Raw genomic sequence first — 25,638 nt, forward strand, 5'->3', positions numbered from 1 at the left:
AAATAAAAGACTACAGTCTAGACCTGCTCTATGTGAAAAGTGCCCTGAGATTACTTTTTGTTGTGATTTGGTGCTATATAAATAAAATTGAATTGAATTGAATTGCTTATGTGGATAACACCAAACACTCTAATAAAATGTCTTGAGCACACAATATTTTTTGTTTTCTCAAAGTAAATTATTCTTACTATGATCATCATTTATCATTCCCATGGCGTGTGGTGACACCAAAGAAATTACATACATGTCCACCCTGCAGGCATTGAATTGGGACCTCAGGATCCACCTGGAGCTGCAGCAGGCATCCAAACCCCACAATGAACTCTATGCCTTGCCCCTGTTTTTTCCTTCAGCAGTCACTTTGTCTTATGTTTTTTTTGTTCTTCAATGCCATCAGGGAGATTGGCATAAAAGGAAAGACATAAAGTTTTCAGATGAGGCCACCAAAATCTGGCTGTCAAACTAAAGAAAAACACCGACCTGATGCCAGAATCATCACTCAAGCCTCAAGAGTGAACATTTCACCTGACAACTCATTTCGTGCCTTGCTTCTGTTGATGGATGTTAAAAGTTTTATAATGCCGCAAGGACATCAGCTATCCACAGAGGTATATTTTACTCGGGGACCCTCTCAGATGGCTTTCCCGTGTGCTGGAGGGACCTGTTTTGGTGAAAGGGGGGGGGTCATGCTAACTGAAAGTGCGCCAAGTAAAAACAGGTCTTGTTGATACAGTCATCTGAGCCAACTGGATAACACATTAAGAACCAGCTCCGCTAGCTGGGGCTGCACTGGGGACCAGCTGTGCACGTGGCCAACAGAAACCACAGAATAACAACAGAAGCTAACACTAATAGATATTACATTGCCTCAGTGGAAGTGATTTACCTGACCAAGGCACTAACTTATTCATTATCCAGTCACCTTAGTTTAAAATTATTAGTGCTGTGCTGCTAGGTCAGTGGTTCAGGCTGGTGTTGAGTTGCAGTAGCTTGGTTATGACATAATGTAGCTATGAAAAGGTGTTTGGTACGAATGTTAGCTCACCTGTGTTTTTCTTTGACACAAGAGGACTATTCTCTGTGAATGTCTGGCCAGACATATTGGGGTCAAAGGTTAGATTTCAGCTGGTTCCTGAATCAGACCACTGTTGACTGCTCCCTCATAAGGTGATCTTGCTATCTTTCTTGCACTCTCCTCCTCTGCCCATCCTTTTCTTATTCAAATTCAAATTCTTATTCAAATTTCCACTAAAGGGTAGGCTCACCCAAATTACACAAGAACATTTTGTCACTCACCACTAGTGGTGTCTCTCCATGCTGACAGTTTTGGTCTGATTTGTCGAGGTTTTGAGATATCTGTCACAGAGATTTCTGCCTCCACCAATACAACGCAGGTGAAGGGAAAATTTAATAGCAAAAAAAAGAAAAGAAAAGAAAAATATTTTATATTGGATAAGCTACAGAAATTTTCTTAAAGTTGCAATAAGTCATATTTTTATATAAATGTAAGAAATTACTGTGTGATGTGAAAGGGATCACTCACAGTGACAAACTGTACTATCAGGTGTCAACTATGCTGTTTTGATTCAGTTTCACTGCTCTCATTAGTGTTCTTTCCAGACCCAGCAAGCACCTGTCCAGCACCAAACAGCAGACAGATAAAGTTGGAAGTCTATGAGAAAATAACCCTACTTCTCACTTGATTTCTTAACAGTTTCCTAATTAATTAGTGGTCTCAATCACTAGTTTGAAGCCTTCTTCAACACAGCATGATGTTCATTTTGTAAATTATGGTCCCATTTAGTGTAAAATAGATAATAACACAGGGTACGCTTTAGGGCATGGCTATGTTGTGATTGACAAGTTGCTACCATGGTGTCAACGTTGGTTAGGTAACGTATGCTATTTCAGTGTGTTTTCATTTCATGAAAGTTAATTGTAACATTTTGGTCGCCTAAAAAAGTCTTAATCAGCGTTTGGTTGTACTAAAAGACCCTCTAAGGAGCTGTTCAGTTTTTCCAGGAAGTACATTTTATTTTAATGATTTTAAGCCTGTTTTTCGCCAGTAAAAATTAGCATTAGCATTAGCACTATCACAGTTAACCATAGACTGTAAACGCACCATGCTAACCAAGCTAGCAGCTAGTGTTAGGGTTAGCTCCACCTTCTTGTCCAAATATGGTCACATCTGGCTCCAAAAATCAAAGATGGCAATGGTCAAAATGCAAACTCAAGGCTTTGAAATGGGAGTCCACAAACCAACAGGTGACGTCCTGGTGGCTACATCCATTATTTTTTTACAGTATGACAGAAACACAACTTAAAACAAATGCTAATATTGCTCTGTGTCTGCTGCATGGGTAATAGGCAACTATTTGCTACCATGTTAAAAGTTTTTCCACCACCCTCATGTTGCCAAAAATAATAATTAATGTTTCTTTAAGTATGACAACCTACTACTGTAGCTTATGGGGAGCTGGGAAGAAACTCACTACGTGTTGCAGTTAAAAAGAGAATTATTGGCTGGAAAGTACTTGTATAAAGTAACTTGTATATCTTTGAAGTGTATGTGTCATGTGTATGTGTACATTTTCAGTTTTTGTCGACATGTGAAATGTGAAGAAATGTGATAATTCTAGTTTATGTTTATTATTGAGGTTGTAGTGGGTGGTGGTGGTGTACTGCAGTGCATTATATTGAATGGTGTTCCTAATATTTTGTCCACTCCATTAACATACATGAGGGGGGCAAAATATTGCAAACACTTTTCATTATAATGCAGTCCAGTACACCAGTGCACTACAACTTCAATAATAAACATAACGTAGAATTATCACCTCTCTGACACTGTCAACAAAAACTGAAAATAAGCTTTGTTAGAATTTATGGCAGAGATGTTGTATTGCATTGCATTAGATTGCAAAGGTGTTCCTAATAAAGTGGCCAGTGAGTGTATGTTTTCATATGTTTCATATATCGTATGTTTGGGTGAACTGAATCTTTAATCTTACATGACACACTCCACCTCCAGTCCTATGCTCTCTCACCTCATGCACCCCATCACAGCCTTATATGTCCACACGTGCAGAAACCCAGACACCATCCTTGTGATCTCATAACATCCCATGTGTGGATGAACCTCTGCTATGCCCTTTTAAAATGGTCTATCTACCTCGCAATCTGTTTTGTCTGACTTTACCTTTGGCCCCAGCCGCCTGTGTTGCAGGTTCTCTCGCTCCAGCTGTGATGTGCATTGACAAGTTGAAAATGAAACAAGGGTGTCCACTTAGCAAGCATACTTTTGCTTCAACACTAGCTACCTGAGGGGGCAACCAGTTTGTCTGGAGGAGACTGCTTTGCTCAACACTTTGTCCTTATCTTCCCCTCATCTGCAATCACTCAAGGTGTCAAACCAATCATGGTTATCATCATGTTCATCTCTGTGGCTGCTTCTTTGGCTTGGAATTTCTTTTGCATTTTTTGTGTGGATGAGGGAGTAGATAGTTGAGTTTACAGGTATTTACTCCTGCTGGTAGCACTGATTCAACTAAAGGACTGTGAGAAAATTACTGAAGTGAGTGGGGTTGGGGGGTAAAGGGTGGACTGAACTTTATATTTAACCTTATATCATTTTATAAAAGAAGTCCTCCCAAGCATTATTAATATTATATTTGGACCCTCCTTGATTTAGAAAAAACTGCAGCACCCTCCCCAATATGTCAAAATTATATCATAATAACAATATTAAATTGATACGGTACATTTTGCCATTACTAATTAAAAATGCATAAGAAATTTATGACAGTGCACTCCACCTTAATATCTTAACATAACAATACATTTCACATATGTTGACATTAGAAGTAGAATTAACTATTACCAATCATGGTAATCATAATGAAATAGTGCATCCTGTTTACCGAGAATCCCAGCCATACCATATTTTTGAACAAAGACCTACTAAATTAACAGTTATTACCTCTCCCTGAATGAGTGAAATAGGCTCAGGCACCAGCTCTGAGGCCTGTGAAGACCTTAAGCCTTACAGATTTTGTCAATCCACTCCGCATTCCAAATAATAACAATAACTATATACAGTAACTATATGTATACAGTATGTTTTTTTAAACAATAAATCTGTAAAGAGAAGAATTAAATAAAATATTAATCTTGGATGAGAATAAGTTATAAGACTCCCCTGTTCTCCCCCCAGAATGAGACTACTCTTAGGCAACAAGACCTTCCCCCCAATAATTTTCATACAGTCCCTTGTTCTTCCAGTTGACTCAATGAAAGCCATCGGCTTGTGTCTGCAAATCTTGAAGCTGTCCAAAAACCTGCTTTTTGTTAAACATCAACTACGTGGTGGCAGGTGAGAATGCTTGTTCTCCTTTACCTCAGCAGAACAATCGAAGCCAAACAGACCGATTCTATCTGGAGAGAATCACATGCTTGAACTCAGCCGAGCAGGAACAAACAGGGTCTATTCTCTCAGCCCAGAGAGGTCTCTGTGCCGGGGCATGTCTGACATGTAGACAAAGCAGTTGGCCGTCTGTTAGGATCGCGGGCCAGCGATGGAGATGATAACGTGAATATCATTTTAAGATTGTGTTACAAGCATCCACACTGGCCTCTAAGTCGCTGACATTACTGTATCAAGTTAATAAAAATATTATATCCAAGACTTGCTGAAATAGGTTTCCTCTCAACAATGCCTTCTTTTGTCTAAAAGTGTGCAAGTTATTGCTGAACTAGAATGACTGGTAGACATGAAAAGTTAGCAAAACAGCTTGTTTCTGCCCAGTCAGGCCTATAAAACCCAGGAGTTGGAGCTGGCTGTTAATTTGTTGTGAAGCGCTCTGCTGTTGTTTTTCCTAATCGCTCTTCATTGGGAGCGCCTGCTGCTCATTATAACTTTTAACACCCACATGTTAGATCAGCCAGACATTTTATTTGAAGTGGATCTGCTGAAAGGTCAAGAGATCACACAGCCTTCATTTGGGAAGATGAGCTGACTCACTAGATTGGTATAAGAAGAGAATAAGTTGCTTCCAGATGGTTTGTTAGACTGGATGTATGTCTGAATGAGATGGAGAAAAGAAGCAGAGAACTAAAGCTGCATCAGAAGTTAAGCAATACAGTGTTAGGACTGAGTTTGTCTTCCGTAACATAATTCCATATAGATTTCACTGATTTTAGAAAATGAAATTCTGGTATCAGTTGTGGCAGAAGGTCTTCTTGCCCACAGAAAGTGATGAATCGAAAAATCGCAAACTGTCTACCTAATAGCAGTGAGTTAGCACTGCACAAACAGCTGACCTCTCCAGCATTAGATCTCAAGCTATCAAAGTGTTGCATGAAAATTTGCAACCATTTTTGTTTAGTGTTGCAATAAAAGCAAATACTGTAATATTTAAAAGTTACAAATCAGCGCTAGTGAAAATAACAAGTTTAGGGATATCAAGATTTCAGGAATGCCCTGTTCATGGGCATTTTTGTTGGTAGCCACCACATGGTTCTGTGGTTCTATGACTCCTTTTTCTGTTAGGTAATCTTAATGGATTTTAGAACCTACATTGTTTAGTCCAGTTGAATTATACTCTGGATGTTTTTTTCCCCTTGGTATGATTTGTTTGGGCAGATCTAAACACAGCAGTTGTACTCTAGTGTGGACCAAAACAACCGCACTGAGACCCTTTAGAGGAAGTGGTCTCCATCCAGTCACAAACAAATTTTGGAGTGGTTTGTTTGTGGTGGGAACATGATCTGACTGCAATCTGACCCAACTACAAGGTGCACTCTGCAAGTTTGAACTAAACAGCTCCCGTAGCCAAGTGTGCTTTGCTTACTTGGATGTGGATGAGCAAAAAATAGCAGTTGCAAGCAGCTAGCTGGACAATGACTCATAGTCTGACCTGGATTAGCGCAATGAAGTATGTTGCCTCCTTGATATTTGGACAGATAGAACTTTCTTCCTGTGTTTATGTGCTTGTTCCTGATCCAGACACATCTGACCAATGAGCAAAGTGAACATTCTCACATGGCTTATAGTAATGCATTTAAGTTTATTTGATTTTTTTTCTGTGTGAAACAAAAAAAGAACCAGAGGGGAACTCATCCACTGATTCGGACTAGAGAAAACACACTGTGTTGTGCTGTGTTCAAACCAATCATACCAACGAGGGAAGTCCTATTCAACCAGACTCAACAACACGAGTTTGAAAACGCCCTAAAAGCAACTTGTGCTCTTTGCACTTTCACTGTGGTGATTGATAACATTTTGAACAAAAAAAGATTCTTGCACTGACCATTTTATGTTTGAAAAACAAGTATATGAAATTATTGAAAGATATTGAAAATTTGACAGAGTGGTTGAATTGAACTCTCCCGATCGCAAATCATTAATTCCTGGTGTGACTGATTAAGTGCATATAGGACACATTGGAATTTGCTTTGAAACTATACCTCTCACTGCTATTTAGAACCACTAATGCGTAATTATTTCTTGGACTCAACAATCAAATGTCAACATAGCTGACATTCCCTATCTGCTGATCAAGGGTTATCTGCTGTGAGAGTGCACTGTACTGCAACTATGTAGGCTCCACCTGCCCCACTGATAACTTGGCCTATGTCTCTCTGGAATGTTTGACACAATAACAGAGCCTGGCTGAGTACTACAGATCATGTGGGTAATCTGTAATCTCCATGTCAACACTCCAGCACTGACAGCACTCTTTTTACACTCTGGGGTCATTCCACAGTATTGGTTTAAACTTCAGGAGCGCATGGAAATGTTGACATACTCAGATACGCAAATGCAGCCAAAACAGTTACAGTTTTTACACTGGCAGGACATTTTTTTGTATGAGTGGAAATGTTGCTGCTTTTCATACCTGGCACAGAGAGTTGTGTCTCCTAAAACAGAGGGAAGACTGCTGCTTTTGATGAAATGCAGTTAACAGTAATTCAAAGTGAAATTTGAATTCTTCTCACTTTTTATATGAGGAAATATAAACTATTATGATACTGCAGCTATTGTGCTAAGTGGTTAAAACAGTTTTCGGGAATATTTGTGAAAACAAATACCCTCTGGGTTGCCATTAACCTTTGGCAGTGGTTGAATGAAGACTGAGAGCATTGCTAAAAGACACGGTGTCAACTACTACTGAACACTGAATGTCTTACTACAACTTTTTTCCCTCCATTTTTCAGTAAGCTCACATAGCATTGGCTGTCAAGTATAATGTAAATCTCTTTCATATTCTGTAGTGTGGATGGCAAAAGACTAGACTGTCAAAACTCACAGCAACAAATAGTCCTTTAACATCAGCACTTTAATTACAAATTAATATATTTCATTACAAATTTCTTTTAGTGACCTACTTTTAGCAGCCCTAAAACTTTGACTTCTGCAGGATATTTAATAAATATCCTGCAGAACTCCAATAAAAGTGAGAAAGCCTGTAGACACCGAGTTTGTCCTGCCACTGCAGCAACCTGAGACAGTAAAAAGGATTCCTCCATAACAATTATGTCTGGAATTTAACTAGTCTATCCATAAGTAATTTGGGTATCCTTTGCCACCCACCCACCTAAATACTTTCCGACAACAAAGCATTTACAGTGAAGGATAGTTCTCCGGTATGCACCGACAGGCTGGAGTATTACCTCTCTCCAGTGTCTTGCCAATGTGTGTTGGGCATGGTTAGAAGGGTAGGGTGGGGGTTTGGCAGCAGTCTGCATGGGCACTTTCCTGCTGTTTAATGCAACCATCCAAAAAAACAAAGGATTTCTTGGAAACAGGGGGTCTGGCACTCATTTGGTCTGAGCGCCTCTGGGATTTTATACTCGATGGCACGCACTCGCACTAAATCCTGGCGTGGCTCTTAATATCCTGTGCCACTGCATCATAATAGTGGGCTATGGCAATGAGTTGTGACTTAGGATGAGATCACCCAGCTCCTTAAGGATGTTAGGGAGCTTGAGGTCACGTCTTGGAATGGACTGAACTGAACTGTTTCTGAGTGATACCAGCATGACTAAGGGAATTGTACCTCTCCTGCAATGCTGAGGACTCATTTTGTGAATTGGATTTGTGTTCCAGAGACATGGGATGAATATGAATACATCTCATTCCAACACGTACTGTAATGATTCATAAATTTATGCTCATTCTGGTTACATGCGTAGACACGCTGGAGACTCTCTCCTGCTTGCTATTTGCTCTGGACGCTGCTAGCTGTCAACTTTGTTTTCCAACCACAAAATTTATTCATCTCCCAATACCACTGTGCTGCTGGGTGTGTTTGTGCATGTGTGGTGCATGCATGCATTTCCAGGACCTTGAGAGTCAACGCATGTGAGGGTCTTTCACAGCCACACTGTACAGGCCCCCAGACACCTCCTGTCCAATTCAAAAGCTCACAGCAGGCCTCTTTATATAGGATCATACTAATATGGGAAGTTATAGAGTAGCACCAGGTGGAAGTTGTTGCTGCATCACCTTTGAGTCACCAAACACCCTGAATGAGATAAAGCCCCATACAGGAAGCCTGTTTTAGACACTTTGGGCCTATTCAGGATTCATTTTGGGGCTAAATTTACCTTTAAAGATCAATGCAACCTCAATGTCTGTGCACAAACTACATGTACACCTGAAAACTTGTCACTGTGTGGTATTTAAAGGAAAAATAAATACCAACATGAATCAGATATATAGTAGCTATGGAGAGGGATACCAAAATGTTACCTTGGCCAAATTAACTGAATATTAAGGTGAGCTAATTTTAGCTTTGTTTGGCCAACGAGCCCTAGAAATGTCCACAGGAGGCTGTCCACAAGCATCCCTGTTCACTACGACTCTATTTGAAAAACTAAGAATAAATGTCTGAAAATCTGTTTGTGGAATGGTAACCTTGGCTCTACATGTCACTCATCGCCTATGTACTTATATTTCAACAAAGAGAATGTGAAATATATCTCTCCAGCTCTGTTTTTGTCATGTATATGCGTTCTCTCTAGGGCTGAGGCATAAATTAGATGCCCAGATTTCAGGAGTGTAAATCCAGAAAAGAAAAACAAATTGTTCTATTCACCAAGGAGGCACCATGAAAACAGATCAATTATTTGGCAAGACAGTCCTGAGACTCCACCAACTCCATCATCAGCGCTGATATGTCCAGTCAGTGTTTAAGATTGATACGTTAAAGCAGTAATGGAAGAAGTACTCAGATCCTTCATTTAAGTAAAAGTATCAATACCACAATGTAAAGATACTTTATTACAAGTAAAAGTCCTGTGTTTAAAATCCTACTTAAGTAAAAGTACAGATGCATTAGCAGCTAAATAGCTAGTTTGAACTGCTTTATGAGGGTCACAAAACAAATCTCAGGGGTCGTGAGATGATAGATTGGGTCGGACATTTGGATTCATTTTTCATGACTTTTCTTTAACTTTTGCATTCTTAAGCAACTTTGAGTTTAATGTCTTTGGACCTCAAACAGTTATTTATTTGAAACCATGTGAGGGGAAATGACAAAGAGACACAAATACACACTGATTTTTTTGTAAGAGATGACCAAAAAGCTCAATCTTTAACAATGTTTTCTAATTTATAAGTTAATCATTATGTTATTTATGTAAAATTTTAATCTGAAAAGTAACTAACTAAAGCTGTAAAATAAATATAGTGGAGTAGAAAGTTCCCTCTGAAATGTAGTGGAGTGGAAGCATCAAGTATCACAAAATGAAAATACTCAAGTAAATTACACGTACCTAAAAACTGTACTTAAGTACAGTACTTGAGTAAATGTACTTAGTTACACTCCCATCGCCATAAAGCAAGATGATGTTATTGATGATCCTGCACTCATACTAGTTATGTTGCTACCTTCAAGAGATGCTGGGAAAACGGCCTTTATGCATTGATTGCACATTAAAAGACGAAACAAAATGATAAATGTGACTGTGTATATGAGGGGTTTTCTTTCACAACATGTCAGTAACATGTCAACATGTCACCTCCACAAAATGTCAATGACAAGATGGAAAAGTCACATAGTAGCAGCGATGCATCTGAAGATGTGTTCCATTGATCCAACATCCTGAATTTTAACACCACCAACTAACAACTTGAATGACTTATATTAAAAAAAGAGTAAAAAAAAACCAGAATAATAAATGATAACAAAAAGAGAAAAAAAATAGCTCTTTCACACATATTAAGCTTTGCAATTGTCACAGCACAGAAATGTGGCTCCCACTGAGGACAATGAAGTCATCTGTATTTTTTCTCGGAATTTGGCAGTTTCAGCAAACAAGCATGAGTTTACACTAAGCAAAAAACAAAACAAACAAAAGAACAGATATTTTTATAGGCTGATTACAATATTCTAAGTACTGACTCATTCTATTTAAAATGGACTTCTTTTATGCCAACAGAAATAAATGAAAAATGAAAACTTGGGGCAGGAGTGTGTTGGGGAGAGGGGGCTCATGACCCAAGTATTTCTAAAATCCTGGCTACAGTCCTGTGTCAACCTTTTACCCAAACACTTTCACTGCTGCTGTGATGTTCTTACTGTAATATTGAGATTACACATCCCAGATTCGCCGCCAAAATGTTCCCATTTACTAAGAAACCACTGTTTCTTTTGGGGGGAGGAGGAATTCACTGATTTATTCATTTGGAAGAAACAGCTGTGGAGGAGCAATAATGTCATGTCATCATACATAACAATGTGAGTATTGCCAATTACAAATAAGGAAAAAAAACGGAGCAACAGCGACCAAACATTACGCAATGGCTACATGACAGATTTATGCGGCGTTGCCTGTCTGGAAGTAGGAGTATTCGAGCTGCTCGTGAACTCATCTTGATGTAGTGTAGTGCAGCGAGTAGAGGACACACATGGACCTGCCTCCTCAGACACTCAGCAGTGTCTGCCTTCAGTCCTCTGTGCGCTCTCAGTTTGGAAGGACCGCTGTCAGGCAGCATGGAGGACATCTGCTGCGGACACTCTGCACCACCTGCTCTGCTGTCTGCTAGTTTTTGGGAACTTCTGCGCGTCTTTTGACAAAAACTACACAATCGGAGGAATGACAGACTGTAGTGACAAACCTCCGTATGATTTCAACTTGTAGTTCTAAGCTGTGTGTGTGTGTGTGTATGCTGACTCAGGTGTATCTTGTAGAAGTCAAACACCGCCTGGTTGTGGAAGTGTATGTGCTTTTCCACGTTCATTCACCGATAGTTTTCCCCCCCTCACAAACCGCCAAACTGTCAGTGGACTGTTTTTGGAGAAAAAGACTGAACACGATGCGAACCCGATTTCCAAGTGTTGCTGTTCCCCCTGAACATGTGCAACACGCCGCCTGCCCCACAGCGCGCCCCACCGACCGACACTAACCGCTCCTGGGGGGTCTAATTCTGGCTGAAACATGTTTATTTTGTGGGTCCCGTTGAGTTTATTCCTCGGGTTCATCATTTCTCAGACGTGGAGCGTTCAGATGTCGTGGGAAAACTGGAACGCAGAGCTTCGCAACCGAGGAAATGAATTCGACAAGCAGAGCTCTCAGCCGCACATCGTATTTATCCTGGTAGATGACCAGGGCTTCCGGGATGTTGGGTACCACGGCTCCGAGATCAAAACCCCGACACTGGACCGGCTGGCAGCGCAGGGAGTCAAACTGGAGAATTATTACGTGCAGCCGCTCTGCAGCCCGTCCAGGAGCCAACTCATGACCGGCAGGTACAGTGCACCAGTTTCCACACCCTGGTCCTTCAAGAGCCCACATTTATATTTGGTACAGTGGATTAAATGCCTCACAAAGGGAGTCCGAGTAGTCTAATGCATCTGTCAAGGAGTCTTTAAAAAAATATATTGAAAAAAGCTTGGAATCAGCTGAAAGAGTTCAGGTTATCATCTATGATTATAGCTGACTGTCCATAGTATCATGTGGTGGTCATGTGGTGTCATGTGGCTATCTAATAACATTTTATTATTAACAATATTAGCCTACATGATCTGGGTGAAGTCAGTAAAATGTGCAAGATGACTGAATGCATGGAGTTAACAAAAATCTTTAATTGTTTTTCAAAGCTTTATTAATATTCAGTTAAAAAAAGAACAAAGAACATTAAGATACAAAACAAGATCAGCAGGAAGATCTCAGCAGGATCCAAATGATAATATGAAAATATATATATAATATCACTATTTAACAAACCTCTAGGGTTGGGTTCAAAGTTCATTCATGATCTTGGAAGCGGATGAGAAAACAGTTATCCACGAGGTTCATTTAGGAGCTGTTCTGGAGCTTTCTGTCACATCACATGATCTTAATCAGCAGATACGATCCAAGATGAGAGATAAGATTTTGTCAGATCTTTCTCAGCTTTAAAGCCAACATTGACAAGAACAAGTGCTAAAAAAAACATTTACATGGTGAACTTGGCGAACTCCACCTTTTGATGAAGATCACATGACAGGATTGAAAGCTCCAGAACACCTACTAAATGGACCTTGTGGTAAGATTTTTTTTTTCTCAAAAATTGTAAGGCATTTCTCTAAGATGCACAGAGAAGAAAGTGACGTCAATAATGGTACCCAGTGTCAAATGTTGAGCATGAAAGTATTAGCAGTTTGACAAAAGACCTTACTACTTTCTGATGCTTTCAACTGCATCTCATGATCTTCTCGCATCTTGTGGATTGACTTTGCTCAGCTGAAACATACTGGGTTGTACTCTGCTTGGGAGGAAAAAGCTAGAGAGTGGGCTTTGAGAGACTTTTTTTTTTTTTTTGTCAAACTAATTTTTAAGTGTTTGCAAATCAGCCGCAGCAGCGTTGCCCCAGCAACCACCTCATGTTTTAGCAGGAAGCTGTTAAGAGATATTAAGGGCGAGGGCTGGGTACCATATACTATATCAGAGATGGGGGCCAGGGTGGGGGTGAATTGTGGTCTGGCTTTGTAGTTTGCTCACAGCATGTTTCACATCAGCAGTTTCCTTCTTCCTACATGGTGCTCTGCAGGGCTTCTCCTCTAGCGCCTCCACCATCTGTTCCACTCCTTAGCAAAAAAAAAAACGGAGGAGGCTTGCCGGGCACCGATGTTTTTTTGGCAGGCATCCGAGATAGTAATGAGAAAAGAGCAGCCACCTCCTCATTCTTCTGCCCTCCAAAACATTCATGTGGAAATGTAGGTGTATATTCAATTATGTTTCCAGGCTTTTGTTCCTGAATGTACGGTTGCAGAGGAGTATGTGTGTGGTTGACTTTGACTGAAGGAACACCATCCATCCGTGAGTAAACATTAAAACATCAGGTGTCTTTGTCAGCTGGACAGACTGCGGCTCTCAGAACAAAGTTATCCAAAATCTTTCTGGCACGCTTGCAGAGACTTGTCAAGGCAAATATCAGATGGAGTAAACGACTCAATCCAAGACATAAGCACCTCATACTGTAAGAGCCTGATTAAGTTTTTACAGGCTGTTTAGACTGTTACCTTGGCAACCACCTGCATCTGAACTCAGTTTCATGCTCACTGCATATAATCAGATTTTATTATTACTTTATTTATGTTTCATGCTTTCTGCAGATATTTGCCACGGGCTGCTAGCTGATGTTTTTTCTTAAATGTCACCCAGATGGATATTTGTCTTCCTCCATAAATAATTAAATATACACAAGAGATTTCATGGTCAATACAAACATCCTGAGACCAAATGATACAATCATTCAGTCTAGAATGCAGTCGTTCCTATGGCAAGAAAATTGTTTTGGGGATAAGGCTGTTTTTTTAAAGAAACATTAACTTGTTTGGAATCCCTAAAAGGCAGATTTACTGTTCAGCTGAAACTCCCCCAACTCAGCTGTAACACAACACCTGCACACTGGAGTGAAAATCAACGTTTCCATATGAGGAAATATGAAAAACCCAAGGAAAACCTTTGTTCACTGTTGGTGTGAATAGATCAACATGTATTGTTTGACCTGACAACGTAACTTGTGACTTGTAACTTGTGACCTGGGTTTTACATCATGTCTTACACTGCTCAGCTTTAGGATGAAAGGTACTACAGTTTCATTCTGCAGTAAATCTACAGTTTAACTTTACAGTTAAGTTTATAGTTAACTAAAGAAAGCCATGACTGCTAATGCTCTCAGCTATACATTCTACTCTTCTTGATCACTGTATTTAAATCTAACTGAGGAGGATGGATGCAAAAATAGTTTATGCTTCATACTTTCATAAAGAGTCCAAATAAATAAAAGAAATTCTAAAAAAAAGTACACCAGTTGACAAAGGCATGAAATTACAAAAATTTGTGAACACACAAGCACAGAACTATGCATGAATAGTGATTTAGATTGTATTGCTAATTACGTTCATAAGGAACAAAGAATTCATACATCTCCTTTCATCAAAGAGAGGTAGAATTATACTATATACCATTCTCAACACCATGAAACACCAAGTTTCCACACACATACATACACAACAGAACCATGTTTACACAGTTATGACGTTACAAATCAGTAGTCTTACAGTTTGCGTTGATTTGGCGATTTGCAGGTCTAAAAGATGTGCAACATCTGGGATAAAAATATCTAGATATCTAGGACACATTGTCTCAACCATAATTCACTTACAATATTTAAAACTCTATTTCATGTTGTTGAAATGTAGTCATTGAAATGCTGTTGAAACAACAGTTATCTGAAAGCACTGACATTTAAAAATGTTCACTTTCAACCACATTTAGCCAGATGTCTTTTTACCTTCAAATGACCAAATCAGCGCTTATAGGGCTGGTATGAATGATCAAATACAGGTTTATGTGAGCCATATAACCAATTTCTTTTACATTTAGTAATAACTTGAGGTGTCTGGGTGAAGCTGTATGACAACATTATGGCTCAGAAAAAAACTTATCTATAGGTGAATCCTAGTTGTAGGCCAAAATAGATAAGCCACCATTACTGTGGTGGCACCTCGCTCATAAACCAGTGTGTAACACTATAATTCATAAGGATTTCCACAGGAGGTCCACATCCTGGCAAGCAGAAGCACAGTATGTATCCCTTAGCAAGTTGAAAAGATTGTGTCAGAATTAAACCATATGGGAAAATAGCATCCATGTCAAAGATGGCAAGAGATACCTTTTTAGTTTTTGAAAACTAAAAGATATGGCCTTTATGAATTGATAAGGCTACCAAAACCAAGCGGGAGAAGATAAAAGGGACCTAGCAGATTACAAGAAGCAGTTGTGTACAGCTACTGTTGGAACCGTAGCAAAGCACTTTAACCTTCCAGTAACAGGAGCTTGTGAAAAGATTTCCACGCTATCCACCCCCTGGGAAACTCGGCATCAGAAAAATTTCAACCTGTCTGGTTTTCTTTAAGCTGCACTGATGAGATTAGAGACTTAACATGGGAGCTTTTCTTCAAGTGCAGAGTTATGTGCTCTTCAACCCTGTCACTCTCCCACTGATCTTTCCTGTGCGAGAGAGGTGGATTGTCAAAGGCAGAGGTTGCTCCTTGTGGCAGCCTCTAAAATTGAAAAATGTTTGAGGAATGCATGCTTGACCGAGGAAACAATTCCACTTGGTTTTGACGATGGAGCTCCTTTGTAATTTGGTAAGCCAACTTCTAGAGTGTCAGTGATGATTTCAGAGCTTGAGAGCTATGTTATCATACCTGTCCAGACAAATCCAGCATGTGAACTCTCTGACATGCTACATACATCATAAACACAGTATTTAGCTCTTGCATCAGCTGCTGAATCTCTAAGCCTTTGCACTCTTTTAGATTGGTCATCTACATGCTTGTCGATAAGATTTTGTTAATACCAATTATAGGCGGTTTGATGTTTCCATTAATATCTCAGACAACTGTATATGTACTGCACAGATGGTCTAAATTTTGTCCTCATACTCACATCCGCCCACCTTTGCCTTTGACCACAGGTGTTTAAGCTGCAGTCACTCTTGTCAAGCAAAGAAAGAACAGATCGAAAACTAAATTAAATTTCATTATCAGGCTCCTACATCGCTGAAAGAGCTACCATCCATCAACAAACAAAAGATGAAGAATGCGCTCTGGGGTCCCAGGGCAATGAGGAGCAGACCTTGAGTAAGGATAGCAGCTAGATTGCAATAAGCTCCTCTGTCATCCTTGAACACTGCACTCCTATATTATAACCTGCTGGATTTGAATCTGGTCGAAACCTGAAGGAGCGTGGGGTTGATTGTTTGCTCAAAGCAGCTCTTTTTCACTCTGCTCTTCATCCACTGTAGTTCCATCTCCTACTTATCCACACACTTCCCATCTTTCCACACATATCTCAAACTCGTCTTAGCCTCTCAGTCACCCATTTCTTGTTGTTTCAGTGATCTGTCACTCTTTCACTTCCCTTCCTCTCCCCACACTGGTCTGTCCTAGAACTCTGGGTGAAGTTGTACAATGATGAACAGAGTAAGTGAATGTTTGAGGTGATGAATAAGCAAGGTTTCTGGAGAATTTTGGGTCTGGATTTGTTTAAAAGGAAACCTTGAAAAGAAATACCCCATTACCTGTAAGATTCTATAAAATTGAGAACATAAGAGCTTAAAGGCCAAGGAATTAGCAAAACTGAAGGGAGTTATGCAGAGATGGCAACGAATGTAAATGAAAAGCCTGCCGAAAAGAAGAGCTAAGTAAGATGAACTACTCCGGGGCTGACTTGATTAAATGCAGAGCGCCAAGTTGTGGCTGCTTATTTGAACCATATGTGAGGAGGAGCTGGAGTAATACAAGAGAAGGCCCCGGTCTGGGCAGCAGGTCTGCTCAGGAACCTCCACAACCTCATTGGATGGAGCAGTGGCCAGTGCACTTGACTTGTGAGACTTGAGCGATTGCCGGTGCTCAGTGATTTGAGTTTAATGGCGTGTGTGATTTGTTGGCCTTGTGGCTCAGCGGTCCTGTAAATAAACCAGAGAGATAGCATGATAGTAGTAGCCTTTAAGATTGTAACTATATTTTATTCAAGGAATTCACCAGCACTCAATGCATGATAAGATATGGAAGCGAGCCACTGTCTGTTAGAAGTATTTCCCGGCCTGTGCGTGGCTTGAATCTATGCTGGGTAAAGGATGTAGAGATTCCTGGCCCAAGAACTTTGGTTCCTGTGCTGGGGCTGCCCATTCATACCCTGCTTGGGTTTAAAAGACCCTATAAATCAGTCACATCGGACATGTGGAGGGACTGCAAGGAAGGAGGGGAGATCTCCAGAGGGCAGTAGTTACTAGAGTCATTATTTTAAGGCCTCATAAATACTAAAGACCTAGAACTGTCCTTCAGGTGCCCCAAAACCTGTAAAGTCAAGACCTAGTTCCCTTGTGAACCCCCTCGTATGTCAAAGAGAAACAAAGCAGGGATACTTTGAAAGTCTTTGCGCTCTATCTTGTACCGTTCCGTCAAGACCTTGGGCTGGTTGGACTGATTTGTGGAGGGATCATAGGCTGCACTTAGCATGACATTCTCATTACATGGCTGTAACCTTTTGGTATGTGAGCACCACCAAACCTGCAGGAGCAGCAAGAGCAGGGATAGGGGCTCTTAAGGGGTCAAATCTTACACACACACACACACACACACATACATGTCTTCATAAATTTGCAAATACATTCTTGTGTTCTCCTTTCACCCTAAGTTTTGCAAGGCTTTTCCCTCTCAATCCCATTACTCTCTTGGCATTGATGCAGAAATGCTTGACAAATAAAAATAAATTAGGTGAAATGCTGAAGTGGAAAAATGATCCCTCTAAATGGAAGATAATAGAGCATACTGCATCCAAAAGTCATTTTATAGACATTTATAGGCAAATAACAAGGCTAAATTTACCATGTACTTTGCTTGTGGAAACTCTGGAGAGATTATGGGGAACAAGGTTTTTTAAGTACTCACTTTTCATTGAGTTAATCATGTATTATGTGGGTTTTTTTTCATCAAAATAGTGGATGGAGTAAACAAGCAAACAAGTCTTTTTTCTAAAGAAACACATTCTTATGCCAGGCTTGTTTCTTGGTGTTGATGTTGTTGTCTTACCCACAAACACATGTTGACTTTACTTCTTCCCTTCATTCCCATCCTTCTCTTAGCTCATTGCATTCAAATCTCATCGCCTAATCAACAGACCAACAATGCCTCCTCTATCTCCCAGTGTGCATGTTTGTAGTTGGGTTTCAGAGCTCCCCCTGCCTAGACCACCAAGTGACATGAAATTCTTCCCATCGCCATATGAAACCTAGACTCTCTCTTGGCTCCCATCAGGGCCGTAGTGGTCTCATTTTGAATTCACTGACCTGACCTCAAAGACTTTCAATGAATAGCAGTATCAAATTCTGAATTGTGCCGTATTATTATCCTTAGGAGTTAAACATTTTAAAGGTCCTGGGGATAAGCTTTGAAATCCGTGGGAATCGTTTTTGCCAAGTTGTTGTGAACATTCCAATTTCCCAACTTATTTCCAAAGGCTTTGTAGGCATCAAACCCAGATGGCATTTTGTATTAGCATTTCACAGTGCAGAACAGTGTAATTGTCAGCAGACAACAAACAACTCTGCCACCAGGTTTGTCCACAGTGTCTCCGCCAGCTGCAGCTGGCATTGAAACACACTGGTGATGAGGTGTGTCAATGGTCAGGGTTTGCCTCAGGACATTGGTTAGTGGAGGTGGAAAGGGCTGAACTGTTGCACAAATGCATACATATGGAGTGCAGTTCAGAGTGCCTCATGATAAAAGTTAAAATGAAAAGAACAAATGGGGAAAAACAGATTATTCAAAAGTGCCAAAAGCAGACAGAAAGAGCATATGAAAGCAATTAAACTAGAGTTCATAAATGTGTCTACAGCCATGCTAGCTGCTCTGTGAGGCTGTACTTTAAAACAGCAGAGCCTTGAATTAAATGCTAACTTCAGCATGCTAACATGCTCACAGTGACAATACCAACATACTGATGTGTAGCAGGTATAATGTTTATCATGCACTCCACCTTAGTTTAGCATGTAAACAGCTAACGTTTACTACTTTGCACTAAACACAAAGTACAACTTTGACTGTATTTGGTCATGATTTTTGGTCATGAAATTATTGAACAAACAAAATTTTTGACCTGATATTAGTGCTAGGTGAAAAATCGGGATCAACAAAATCATAAGGATTCCAACTGAAAACTAAACTTGCTTATGCGGGGTCCACCTCAAGATGAATTACTATGGAGAAAAAACATTTGAAGTTGGACATTTTAATAGGGATCCAAACAGTCATTGACTTTCACTATCTAAAATTTCCAAAGGAACATGCAAGGACTGAAAATCTGAACAACTAAGCTTTTAATGCTGATGATGATAAATGCTAAAGTTGACTTCAGTACTCTTATATCATAGATCTCCTGACATCATGCCAAGGTTAAGTAAACTTCTCCAAACTGAAACAGAAGTGCCTATAAACTAAGATGATGGTCAGCAAGCTGTGCTACAGAGAGGAGTATGTATATGTTTGCAGTTGCAGTCTGTGATTTTATGGGGATGTGTTCTTAGTGTATTGTTTTTGTTGAATGTAGGATTTGAGTTGTAAATCACTGAATTTATTGCTGTGTTTGGAAGGTTGTACACACCACATGGAGGTGTAAACCTTGAAGGACGTATGCATTCTCAGTGGAGAGTGCTAAACCTGACCACCCTCTGGTTCTCCTCCAGCTGAATCCTCCTCTCTGGAAACCTAAACCAAACACTTAATTTTCACTCCCTTTCCCTGATGACAGTTTGACTGTATGCCGCTAACCTCAGGAGAGAGAGGGAGGGTCAAAAGAGGGGAGAAGGTGAAGAGGCATCTCGCTGTGTCTGATCCTTGTCTCCTGAGTGTCTTGCTTTCGCTCAAAGCAGACATAAGGAGTCAGACAGAAATGAAGTCACAGCTCATTGTTCTTGTCTTCAGAGTGCTTCCAAAGTTCCAGCTGGGTTGCTTCACTGTGGGCCAAAAGCACAAGGCAGTCACAGTCTCAGTAAATATAAAGTTGGCTTGCTGTTTTAGAGTTACCCAACTATTCCCACAGCTCTTAGCTTTAATTGATTGCATTCACAGTTGCAGTTAGTAGTCCACTCAGTACTAAGCTGGATATCCTTTGAAAAACTTTGATATTAGCGCCAGATTGAGGTCTTTATGGGTCAAAAGCTTTAGCTCAAATCCATAGCAGATATATTGAAGACCTACAGGAACCCGAAAAGCATAAATTGATTAAGAGATCCAATACAAGAGGAACGTGGTCCAAATAGACCCAATGATTGTTACACCCCTTCCAAAATGTTATCAACCAAAACAGAGAGACCACCAACACTGACAGCAGCATGATGAACCACCAATTACTGAGCAGCCACATTTGAAAGGAGGAGCAAGATAATTTTGCACTGCATTTGCTCCCCTCACCCTCTCCGTCTCACCTACAGAAAAAAACGTTTTTCTTCTTTGATGAAGGTTATCAGGGCTGATGGATCACATGGATCCTGTTCTTATCATACATGATGTTACACAGACCGATTTCCACAGTGATAGAACAGGACCCTAGGTGGACTCAATTAAATTAATTTCAGACCTTGTCCAACACCAGTTGCCAGATTGCGTTTTGGACACTAGGAACCAGTTGGACCTGGACCTGAGAGTAATTACAGTGTTGGTTGATAATGCTCTGTGGAATTTTCTCTATGATTAGCAACACCTTTCACATTACACATAGTCATTTAACCCATTTTCATAAAAATATTGACAAGGGAAGCTTAAAATGAAGAACTTTGCCTAAATAAAATAAAGTCTAAAATTAGAAGAGTTTCCTGATTTTCAATCTGAATAAAGAAAAACAAATTTCAGTCTGTACACAAAATGAATTAGGATTTGATACCCAGCCCTACTCAGTACTAAGCAACTGGCTTTGTTATAGAGGCATCAAGTAATTACAAACTGAGATAAGATACCTAATTTGAGCAGTGGGAGTTCATAAACATTTCTTGCAGATATACTGTGGTGTAGTAGTAATTTTTTGCTATGTAGCAATCAGTCAAATAAATTACCCCAAATTTTGGACTGACCTATGGTAAATCCTATCTTCTCTGCCAAACACACTTGCAAGTTTACAGTTGCAATGTAAGGTATTGGAAAAATTACATAATAATTACATACACATTGCATTCTAACTATATAAAAATTCCTCAATATATTGTGTCTGTCTATAACACATTAGTAATGTGTTAGCTTGCTGCCAAAGTGGCTGCCACAGCATCATTAGCACCAGGTCAAAACTCTGTTTCCTGTCTGGCCTTGAGTGACGGGTCTTCTGTTTTTGCTCTGGGCCTCCCCCCTCCACCTACTATTACCCATCCACCTCCTTTCACTGCACTGTTAGACATCAGCTGAACATTAGCCTGCGCTTGGGTTGCCAGCCTATAAGCACTCAGCTCTAATGTGTTTGTTTTGGATGGGGTCCATTGTAATTATAATTGGATTGAATAATCTATCAGTGTGTAATTTCCAGTACAAAGATTTTCTCTGTGACTAGACAAGATTTTTCTTTCAAAAGGTCTATGAGAGGAGTCCTCTGTGAGGGGATTATGATATCGAAATGTCATACAGTAGCATGTGAACATAATGTAAATAAGCCTATTATCCTATATACAGCATAATCCTATCAGTTGTAATGTCATGGCAGACTGAACTATCATGATTTGGTGCTTCCCTCAGTAACAGACATTAATTTATTGTGCAATAGCTAATGGATACAGTCCTTTTTCAGTTTTGAGTAGCATATATTTTCTAAGTGAACAATGTCCCTAAAATGATTACAGTAATTGTTTTTCAGGTATTTTATATTAGATGACCAGCTTTCATCAATTGCATATTTGCATATAAAAGTTGCATATTTCTTTAAAATTGTTAATGTCTCTGATGGGCCAATATCTGTTTCATTTTATAGGTATCAGATCCACACGGGCCTTCAACACTCCATCATTCGAGCTACCCAGGCCAACTGCCTACCACTGGAAAATGTCACCTTGCCCCAGAAGCTCAAGCAAGCAGGATACTCCACACACATGGTGGGCAAATGGCACCTGGGCTTCTATAAGCGTGGCTGCATGCCCACTCAGCGTGGCTTTGACAGTTTCTTTGGCTCCCTGCTAGGAAGCGGGGACTATTACAGTCACTATAAATGTGAAGGGCCTGGCATGTGTGGCTATGATTTGTATGAAGGGGAAGAAGCCGCTTGGGAACAGGACCGCGGCTTGTACTCAACCGTGATGTTTACTAGAAAGGCTATCAGTATCTTAGCCAATCATGACCCTCGCAGGCCCTTGTTTCTGTACTTAGCCTATCAGGCTGTTCATTCCCCGCTGCAGGTTCCCGCCCGCTACCTCGAGCGCTACAAGGGTATTCCGAACCTGCACCGCCGTAAATATGCTGCCATGGTTTCCTGCCTGGACGAAGCGATCCATAACCTCACATTAGCGCTAAAACGCTACGGTTATTATGACAACACAGTTCTGGTGTACTCCTCAGACAACGGGGGCCAGCCATTAGCGGGTGGGAGTAACTGGCCCTTGAGGGGTAGTAAGGCCACTTACTGGGAGGGGGGCATCAGGGCAGTAGGCTTCGTTCATAGTCCCTTGTTGGTGAACAAAGGGACAAAATGTCGATCTTTGGTCCACATCACTGACTGGTTCCCCACACTGGTGACCCTGGGTGAAGGGGCTTTAGACGAAGATCTAAATCTGGATGGGTATGATGTCTGGGAGGCTATCAGTGAAGGCCGCCCCTCACCTCGCCAGGACATTCTTCACAACATTGACCCAATCTACATCAAGGCCAAGAATGGTTCGTGGAAGGCTGGATATGGTTTATGGAACACAGCCATCCAGGCTGCAATCCGAGTGGGCCATTGGAAGCTCCTGACAGGGGTGCCTGGTTACAGTGACTGGGTGCCTCCCCAGACCTTCTCCAACCAGCGGTTGACCAATCGCTGGCATAATGAGCGTGTCCGTTGGGACAGGGGTAAGTCCATCTGGCTGTTCAACATAACCGCTGACCCTTACGAGAGAGTGGACTTGTCTCAGCGCTACCCACACATAGTGAAGAAGATGCTTATGCGGCTTGCACAGTACAACAAGACCGCAGTTCCGGTACGCTACCCAGCGAAAGACCTGCGTTCTAACCCTCAGTACAACGGGGGCGTGTGGGGACCCTGGTACAAAGATGAGAGGGAAGAGCAAGAGGAGGATGAGAGATACAATAACCTGTTCACTAACCATCTTGGTAAAAGAAGGTGGAAAAAGAAATCAAAGAACAGAAAATTGAAAAGGAAGGTAGATGAGTAGTCTGCCCCATTTGTGAAAGACTTCAGTTGCTTTTTCTCAGGGATTGACACCTCCTGTTTCAGGATTGTCCTCTTTAGACTTTCTATTTCCATTTAGTTTTAACTTGACTCCAGTATATACTGTATGAAAAAATAATGCAGATGGACCTTTTGAAATGCCTCAAGAAAATATGGAAAAGATCCACTCGTTTAAACACTACTGTCATGCCCAGACACAACTAAGACCTCATGTTAATGTAAAGGGCATTTAATGAATGTTTATTTTTCTAGATCTTGTTGCATGCTTGAACTGTTTTCACCTCTAGATTGTTCTGTAGACTCATGTTTCACTTAGAGTAGGTAATACATCTTCATAGACAGTTGCCATAAATTTTTGGTGACAGAAATAAAGTAAGACATAGTTCTATTATGTTGATTACAGCGATACAGTATCATTGAGACAGATGTAGGATTTATGTGATGTGTGAGTTGATTCTGGTTTTATAAGCACAGACTGCCTTAACTTAGAATAACAGATTTTGTTTCCTGTTTTAGATAATGTCTGGTCTGGCACCAGGCCAACCTGAATGTAAGACAAACAAACAAAATAAAAGCCCCAGACACAAAGCTCTTTGTCTCCTGCAATCTCTCTAACTCTATCTGGTTTGCATTTTTTTACAGTTAGATCTCTTTTGTTCTGATGACAATAAGTACTCTTGTACCTGGAAAAGCTGGAATAGCTCTCATATTTAGAAGCTGAATCACTGCCACTGAGTGCATTTGTAAATGGAAAATACAATAAAGTGGGATCCAGTGATAAAGACCTAATTTCTTTCTTGCAATGCCTGCCCCATCAGTCATGGTGCACTGTACAAGAAGCCATGATCGAGGAAAAGAGAAATTGAACTATTCACATGGAGTGAACATAATTTGTTCATACTGAACCATATTGTTCATACTCCTGTTGCTTGGCACCCATATAAACAGTCACCAAATCCCCAGCTTAAAATGTTGATGACTGACTTGAATGGTAGATGTTTTGTTGTATTTTATAGGCCAATTAGCTATTTTAATGACACCAAATTACTTCTAAATTTCCTGTACCCCAAAAGATTTATAGTTGCCTAAAAATGAATTGGAACAGGATACTGGAACATGTATTGTACTATTTTTATTTGCTTTCCCTAGCTTGTCTATTTGTGTTCTTAATTAGCTAACCATACAGTTTCCAAGAGCAATTTATTTATTTAAAGGGATCCCCATTAGCTGATGTCCATGGCACCAGCCAGTCTTCAATGCGAGTCTGTTTTGAGCAATTCGTTTTGCTATAATCTGCTAGCTTGTTACAAACCCATGAAACAACAGGAGCTCCGGAGAGAGGGGCTTTCCCTTGGAAAAAGTGCCAGGCTGCATTGCACATCCCTCCCATCCACACTAACTTGGATCCCTCTGCCTCTGTATTGTACTCAGTGCCAAGTTATGACCTCAGACCATTCAGGCACTGACTCAACTTTCACAGCGGCATTTGTGTTAACAGCTTATGCTGATATGAAAATGGTTCTTTCGATCCTTAACCTCTGTAAATCTGAAGCAGGTGAGGTCTATTTGGGTTAATCGTGCTGGTTTTCCTCAGCTTTTTCACTTTGAGTTGTGTCAGGAGGCCAGATTATACCCATGGGAAACAGAATTTACCTGGTTAAGCTCAGGTTCACTCTTGACCATAAACTACATGGGATGTCCTCCCTGTATTATGAGCCACAGCTGAGAATTATAGAAGATCAGATTCTTATTTTGTTACGTCGTGCTGAATTTCCTCTCCCATGGACCATAGGAACAGTTAAACCCTAGATTCTCTGGGAATTCACATTTGCTTTCAGTTATGGGCATTAGCATCCCTCTTATGGGAAAAAGCAAGGGTATTTTTTTTCCTGTAACTGAGCTTTAAGGCAATATATCAAGATCCCTCACCATGCCGCCTCACATTAAGAATGCCCATTACTGCTCATTTGGAATGATATGAGAAAATAAACCTGATGGATGGCAGAGCCAGAAAGCTTTGATCTAAGTGAAGTGCGGCAGTACAGTTGTGCCAAACTGCGTTGGTTTTCTTTCAGCTGTGCACTGTGTGAAACGTATAGTTTTGGTTCTCTCATGATCAAGGTGCAAACTAGCCGAATTATGTGTAGCCAACTGGAAAGAGCCGCCCACCTCACTGCCAAGAGTTACATGTGAAACACCATGACTCAGCTAGGCTTG

General features: G+C 40.5%; 1 protein-coding gene across 2 annotated transcripts; it reads left to right on the top strand.

The window, feature by feature from the left end:
* Positions 1-10,694: 10,694 nt before the first annotated feature.
* On the top strand, positions 10,695-24,187 carry arsj (arylsulfatase family, member J). Of its 2 annotated transcripts, none has more exons than XM_044342376.1 (2): positions 10,695-11,753; positions 22,009-24,187. In XM_044342376.1, exons 1-2 carry the CDS (start codon positions 11,443-11,445, stop codon positions 23,402-23,404), a joined length of 1,707 nt encoding a protein of 568 aa, XP_044198311.1. In that variant the 5' UTR covers positions 10,695-11,442; the 3' UTR covers positions 23,405-24,187. The 2 variants fall into 2 exon arrangements, with proteins under 2 accessions (XP_044198311.1, XP_044198312.1); XM_044342377.1 differs by lacking the exon at positions 10,695-11,753 and adding an exon at positions 12,986-13,202.
* Positions 24,188-25,638: the final 1,451 nt, after the last annotated feature.

Source organism: Thunnus albacares, chromosome 22 (assembly GCF_914725855.1).
Source record: "Thunnus albacares chromosome 22, fThuAlb1.1, whole genome shotgun sequence".
Taxonomy (NCBI): Eukaryota; Metazoa; Chordata; class Actinopteri; order Scombriformes; family Scombridae; genus Thunnus; species Thunnus albacares.

Coding starts and splice junctions, on each gene's coding strand:
- arsj (XM_044342376.1), top strand. CDS start 11,443: ATGTTTATTTTGTGGGTCCCGTTGAGTTTATTCCTCGGGTTCATCATT. Junction 11,754..22,008: donor AGCCAACTCATGACCGGCAG/GTACAGTGCACC, acceptor TTCATTTTATAG/GTATCAGATCCACACGGGCC.